This window comes from Crocuta crocuta, unplaced genomic scaffold, assembly GCF_008692635.1.
Source record: "Crocuta crocuta isolate KB4526 unplaced genomic scaffold, BGI_CrCroc_1.0 scaffold675, whole genome shotgun sequence".
In the NCBI taxonomy this organism is placed as follows: Eukaryota; Metazoa; Chordata; class Mammalia; order Carnivora; family Hyaenidae; genus Crocuta; species Crocuta crocuta.
The window spans coordinates 1,909,823-1,916,164 of NW_027528796.1; the positions used below are offsets into that span (position 1 = coordinate 1,909,823).

At 53.4% G+C, this 6,342-nt stretch overlaps 1 protein-coding gene across 4 annotated transcripts in view; it reads right to left on the minus strand.

The window, feature by feature from the left end:
- TRPM2 (transient receptor potential cation channel subfamily M member 2) overlaps positions 1-6,342 on the minus strand; it is a 54,093-nt gene that overhangs the window by 12,895 nt on the left and 34,856 nt on the right. For all 4 annotated transcript variants that reach the window (XM_077755416.1, XM_077755419.1, XM_077755417.1 and 1 more), the window contains 3 exons: positions 1,673-1,856; positions 1,405-1,586; positions 1,055-1,187 (listed from right to left, as the gene is read on the minus strand). In XM_077755416.1, the coding sequence (XP_077611542.1) occupies positions 1,055-1,187; positions 1,405-1,586; positions 1,673-1,856 (499 nt within the window). The remainder of the gene's footprint in view (positions 1-1,054; positions 1,188-1,404; positions 1,587-1,672; positions 1,857-6,342) is intronic.

Genomic DNA, 6,342 nt, shown 5'->3' on the forward strand with positions numbered 1-6,342 from the left:
GGTTCCTTCTTCTCCCCTCCAGGGCCAGCTGCAGAGAACACTCTTAGCAATAAAGTCAGCAGTCCCTTCAGTGAGCAGCGAGTGCTGGGCTGGGCCCGGGACCCGCTTTGAACGGTTGTCTAGGGGGAGGGGAGAAACGGGTTTCACGGAGGGCCCAGGAGTCCACTTCCCCCTCGCCACGTGTTTCCTAATCCCACAAAAGCCACGGAACCGCTTCCTGCCGTGTTCCCCGGCCAGTCTGCGGATAATGATGTGTGGTTACTGGAGAAACGGTGACAGAGTGGCTTTGGACCCCGTGACTCAGTCCCTGTGACAAGCTTGTCAGAGACCCCACCGCATCACCAACAAACTCCCCCCCCACTTTGTAGGCAGATGTGGGGGGGGTGGGCTCGGCTCAGCCACGGGGCATGGGGCTGTGTGCGCCATGCCGCCTCCTGGGGCCCCGGACTCCTCGCCCGACCAGGGAGGGCAGGTGGCTAGTGCCGGGCAGCATGACCCCTGCGTCTCCAGCCGGAACACGCGCCTGCTCTCCACGCCCCCCGCTCCCCGCACATTCTGGAAGCAGTACCAGGTGACGGCTGCCATCCGGTCCACGGAGGAGCCCAGACACACCCAGCAAGGCAGGCACACAGCTCTGAGGAGAGGGTGCTCACCTGCCCGCAGGGAGCCCATGCTGGCTGCCCCCCGAGGCTGCGGGACGCCCCTCTCCCGGCATGGCCCACGGGTCGGCACCAGGGCCAGGAGCTGCCATACCTACATGGCCCGCGTCCCCTCCTCTCCTTACCCACGGAGAGACACACAGACAGCAGGACTAAGTCCCCCCACCTCTGCCTCCTAAGGAGGCCAGGGGTCAGCCCTGCCCGAAGTGCGGGGGCAGCCTTCACCCTCCTCCCCACCCGGCGGGGTCCAGCCGTCCGAGGCGGGGAGCCACGGTTCAGCTCGGGGACACAGGCTTCCCGCCCCAGGGAGCGGCGCCCGGGCCCCCTCAAGGTGGGCCATGTCCCCGCTGCGACTTGGGACCGCGGGGGTTTCGCGCCCTGTGGGCCGCCCGTACTTATTGCCAATGTCTTGAATCTTCTGCTCCGGCCTCTGCTTCTGCTGGTGCTGCTGGCTCTGCAGGTAGCTCTCTTTCAGGTACATCTCCCAGGACAGAAGGGCAGCCTCCTCGTTCTTCTCCAGCTTGCTCTCTGCGGGCGCAGCGGGCAGACGGGGGGCCTGAAGGCCGCGTGTGGGGGACGCGGGAGGTCCGGTGGGGAGGGGCCCGGACGGGGAGGAAGGGCGGGGGGACCCCACCCCACACCCGCCCCAGGGTCTGCACGCCTGCTGAGCCTCCAGGGTTCTAGAAGGAGCAGCCAGGCTCCCCCGCCGCCGACCACGCCCCAGGGACGGCGCAGGCGGCCTTACTGAGCTGCTTGCGCCGCCTGGCGGGTATCTTCAGGACGGCCCTCTTGATGAAGAGGTGCAGGTGGCTGAGGAGGATGAAGGGGGGCGGCGCGGGGGGCCTGCCATGGTACTCCTCTATCAGGTCGTGGCGCTGGAACTTCCAGATCTGGTCCGTGTGCTCCTGAACCTGCTGGAACGTGTAGCTGGCGGGGGGCAAAGAGAGCGCGGGTTCCGTGAGACGTGGCCGAGGCTGCGAGAAGGACCCGCCACCGCGCTGCCGGGGCCTCACTTGAACATGGCGATGAGGAGGTTCAGCAGCAGGATGTTGGTGAAGAGCAGGTACAGGCAGAGCAGGATGACGGTCAGCCACTCGGGGAAGGCGGGCTCGTGCCGGACGGCATCGCTCTCGGGGCACTTGGGCTTGTAAGGGTCTGTGCCGTTGGGGCTGCAGTGGTCCAGGCTGAAGTTCACACCTGGAGGCGGGGGGTGGGGTGCACAGGGAACAAAGACAGCCACATGGGGTCACCAGAGTCCCTCGGGCGATGGACGTCCCCAAAGCCTGGACACCCACACAACTGGGCGACGTCGGCTCAGGCCTAGAAAGAGGCGTCCGTCTACCCCCAAGCGCCCCTCGCTGGCCGAGGGAAGCGGGGACCCAGACCGGCACTCCTGCCCCGGGCGCACACGCCCGGCCAGCACCCAGCGGTCCCCTCAAGGCCATGTCCTGGGCCCCGGGGCAGGGTCCGCACCAGGAAGGGAGGGGTCTTGTCGCCAGTAAGACACAGCCCCCAACAACGGGGAGCCGAGAGCCGTGGACAGAATCCAAGCGGAGAAAATGAACAACTCTCAGGAAACGAAGGGAAGCAAGGGGAAGGAAAGCTGTGGCACAGGTAACGTGCCCATACGCACGACAGGTGATTACAAACCGAAATGCAGTTCCACAATTTTAGAAAAATGAAGGGTATAGAAAACATATGTCCTGCTTGGTGAGCCTGGGGGCTCAGTCGGTTAAACATCCGACTTCGGCTCAGGTCGTGATCTCATGGTTTGAGGGTTTGAGCCCCACGTCGGGCTCTGTGCAGACAGTTCAGAGCCTGGAGCTGCTTCGGATTCTGTGTCTCCCTCTCTCTCTGCCCCTCTCCTGCTTATACTCTATCTCCTGTCTCTCTGTCTCTCAAAAATAAGTAAAAACATTAAAATATTTTTTAAAAAGAAGAGCTCAAGTCAATAACATAACCTACCACTTTTTGAGAGAGACAGAGAGAGAGTTCAAGCAGGGGAGGGGCAGAGAGAGAGAGGGGGAGAGAGAATTCCAAGCAGGCTCCATCCTATCAGCATGGAGCCCAACACAGGGCTTGAAGTCATGATCTGTGAGATCATGACCTGAGCCAAAATCAAGAGTTGGCCACTTAACAGAGTCAGCCACCCAGGCGCCCCAGCAACATAACCTTCCACTTGAGCAAACTCAAAGAAAAGCAGACTGAACCCAGAGCAAGCAGAAGCAAGCAGAAAGAAAGAATAAAGATCAGAACGCAAATAAGTGAAATGGAGAATACAAAAGCAATAAAGAAAATCAATAAATCCAAAATCTGGTTCTTGGAAAAAAACAACCAAATTACAGCCTTTTACCTAGACTGATCAAGGGGGGGAAACAGTTCAAATTGCTAAAGTTATAAACGAAAGAGAGAACATCACCACCAAACCTACATAAATAAAAAGAACTGTAAGGAAATACTACAAAATTGTGTGCTAACAAAGTAGGTGGCGTAGAAAGGACAAAAAGTCCTAGAAAGAGGCACCACAGGGGACTGAAAAGAAACGGGAAATCCAGACAGATCTGTAACAAGCAAAGAGACAGAAGTACTAATTTTAAAACTTCACACGAAGAAAAGTCCAGGCCCAGGTGGCTTCACTTGTGAATTCTGCTGAATGTTTGAAGAATTAAAACCAACCCCTCACAAAGTTTTCCAAAATAGTAAGAGGAGGGAACACTGCTAACTCGTGCTAGGACGCCAGTGTCACCTTGATACCAAAGCCAGACGAAAACATTTCAAGAAACGAAACTACAGACCAATCCCTTTCATGAGCATAGATGCAAAAGCTCCCACAAAACACTGGCAAACTGAATCCAGCATCACATAAAGCGTATTACACACCGTGAGTGAGTGAAGTCTGCATAGGGAGTGCGGACACGTTTCACATCTGAAACTCAGTTAATGTAACACACCATGTTAATAGCGTAAGGAACAAAACTCACGTGGACATTTCAACAGACGCAGGAAAAGCATTTGAGAGAATCGTGCACACTTTTATAACAAAAGCAGTCAAGACACTAGGGATGGAAGAGAGCTTCATCGCCCTGAAGAAGGACACTTACAAATAACCCACAGCAAACATCGTACTTAATAGTGAGACTGACAGCTTCCCCCTCTAAGATCAGGCGCCACAAAGGGATGTTTGTTCCGGACACTTCTATTCAATGTTGTACCAGAGGTTCTAGCCAGGATAATTAAGCAAGAACAAGAAGTAAAAAGGCATCAGATGGGAAAGAACAAGTGAAAATATCTCTTTTTGCAGAAGACATGATCTCCTGTACAGCGAATCCCAGAGAATCCACTAAAAACTGGCACAGCTATAAAGAACCTCAGCAAGATTGACATGCAAATACAGCGTCTTTCTCTAAATTTTTTAAATGTTTATTTATTTTTGAGGGGAGGTGGTGCACACAAGCAGGGAGGGGCAGAGGGAGAGGGAGACAGAATCTGAAGCAGGCTCCAGGCTCTGAGCTGTCAGCACAGAGCCCGACGCAAACCTTGAACCCATGAGTTATGATATCATGACCCAAGCCGAAGTTGGCTCGGCGACCTTGAGCCACCCAGGCGCCCCATTTACAGCATATTTCTAGACATTTGCAGCAAACAATCCAAAAATGAAATGACTGAACCAATTCTCTTTACAACAGCATGAAAAAGAAGAAAACATTTCCGAATACACTTAAACAAAGCCGTGTAACTTACACACAGAAAATTACAAAATTTTGATGAAGGAAATTAAAGATCTAAATAAGCAGGAAGGCATCCCATGTTCACCGTCAAAATCCTAGATGCTTTTTGGAGAGACTAAGAACCTGATCCAAAAATTCGTGTGGACCCAAGGGACCCTGAAGCCAAAGAAATCTTGAAAAAGAAGAGCAAAGTTGAAGGCCTGACACATCCTAATCTTAAAACTTACTACGAAGTGACACTCCCCGGGCTGTGTGGCGTCGGCACAAGAGCAGACATACAGGCCAAGAAACAGAATTGAGAGCCTGTCAATAAACCGTTTCATTAATGGTCAATTGGTTTTTGACAAGGGGCCAAGACAATTCAATGGGGATTTCAACAAACTGGGTATTTGGATTGCATAAGAATGACCTCTATCTCACACTGTCTACAAAATTAACTTAAATAGCACAAAGGCCAGAAGTAAGAACCAGAGGTCTAACTTCTAGAATAACAACACAGACATAAATGGTCATGATCTTGGGTCAGGCAGCGGGCTCTGAGATACGACAGCAGAAGCACAAGTGACCAGAGCGATCGCTGAGGTGGACTTCACCAAAATTAAAAACCCTGCGGCTTCAAAGACACCATCTAGAAAGGGACAAGATGGCTTGCAGAATGGCGGAATATATTTGCAAATCAGAAATACGAGAAGGGACCGGGGTCCATATAGCTCAGGAAGAAAGAAACATAGCCCACTCGAAACATGGGCCAATGATAGAGGCAGGCGTTTCTCGAAAGAAGACACCGAACGGCTCAGTGAGCACAGGGGAGGTGCTTGGAATCGTTTGCCAGCAGGGAAATGAGGTGCATCTCATGCCCACGGGGACGGCCAGAAGCAAGAAAAGACGGACAATGACAAGCCAGCGCGAATGTGGGAACCGAAGCGCGGGGACCTCGTCCACAACGTTGGTGGTGGGGACGTCAGACACGGCGCAGCTGCTGTAGAAAACAGTGTGGCCATTTCTCAAAAAGTTAAAGACAGAGTTGGCACACAGAACCCAGCAGGTATACACGCCACTCCCAGACCTTCATCCACGCGGGATGGAAACATAGGTCCACACCTCAGCATAACTGGAAAGTTCTAACTGTTATAACAGTTCCCAGCAACGTTATTCATAACAGCCAGAAGGTAGCTACAACTCAGAAGCTCACCAAATGACCAACGGGGCCTGTCCGTGCACAGAAGATTGTTTAACAGTAAAGCGGGATTAAATGCTGACACGGGCTACGATACGGCTTAGTCTTGAAAACATCACGCTAGGGGCGCCTGGGTGGCTTAGTCAGTTGGGCGTCCGACTTTCACTCAGGTCATGATCTCGCGGTTCGTGGGTTCGAGCCCTGCGTCGGGCTCTGTGCTGACTGCCAGCTCGGAGCCTGGAGCCTGTTTCAGTCTGTGACTCCCTCTCTCTCTGACCCTCCCCTGCTCACGCTCTCTCTCTCTCTCTCTCTCCTAGAAATAAATAAAACATTAAAAAAAAAATTAAAAAAAAAAAGAAAAAGAAAACATCATGCTAAGAGAAAGCAAGACACAAAGACACGTTACGTTATCCGATTCACATGAAATGTCCAGCAGAGGCAGATGGTACAGAGGGCAAGTCGATTAGAGGTCATGGGCGGTTGAGGGCACGGGGAGTGACTGCTAAGGGGCGTGGGTGTCTCTGGTGCCTGATGCCAATGTTCTAAAATTCAATCCCGTGAGTACTGACAAAACCACTGAAGCACAACCTCACACAGGTGAGCTTTTCACAGTGTGTGTTACATCTCGATGATGCTGTCGGAGAGTAAAAACTCAGTGTACAGAGAGGGCTCTCTCCATCTAGAGGAGGAGGAGGGACAGGGGGCATGGGCTGTGGGGGAGGGGTGTCAGAGCCCCAGGCCGCACCCTCGGCCCACCCCAGCTCTCAGCCACAGCTTC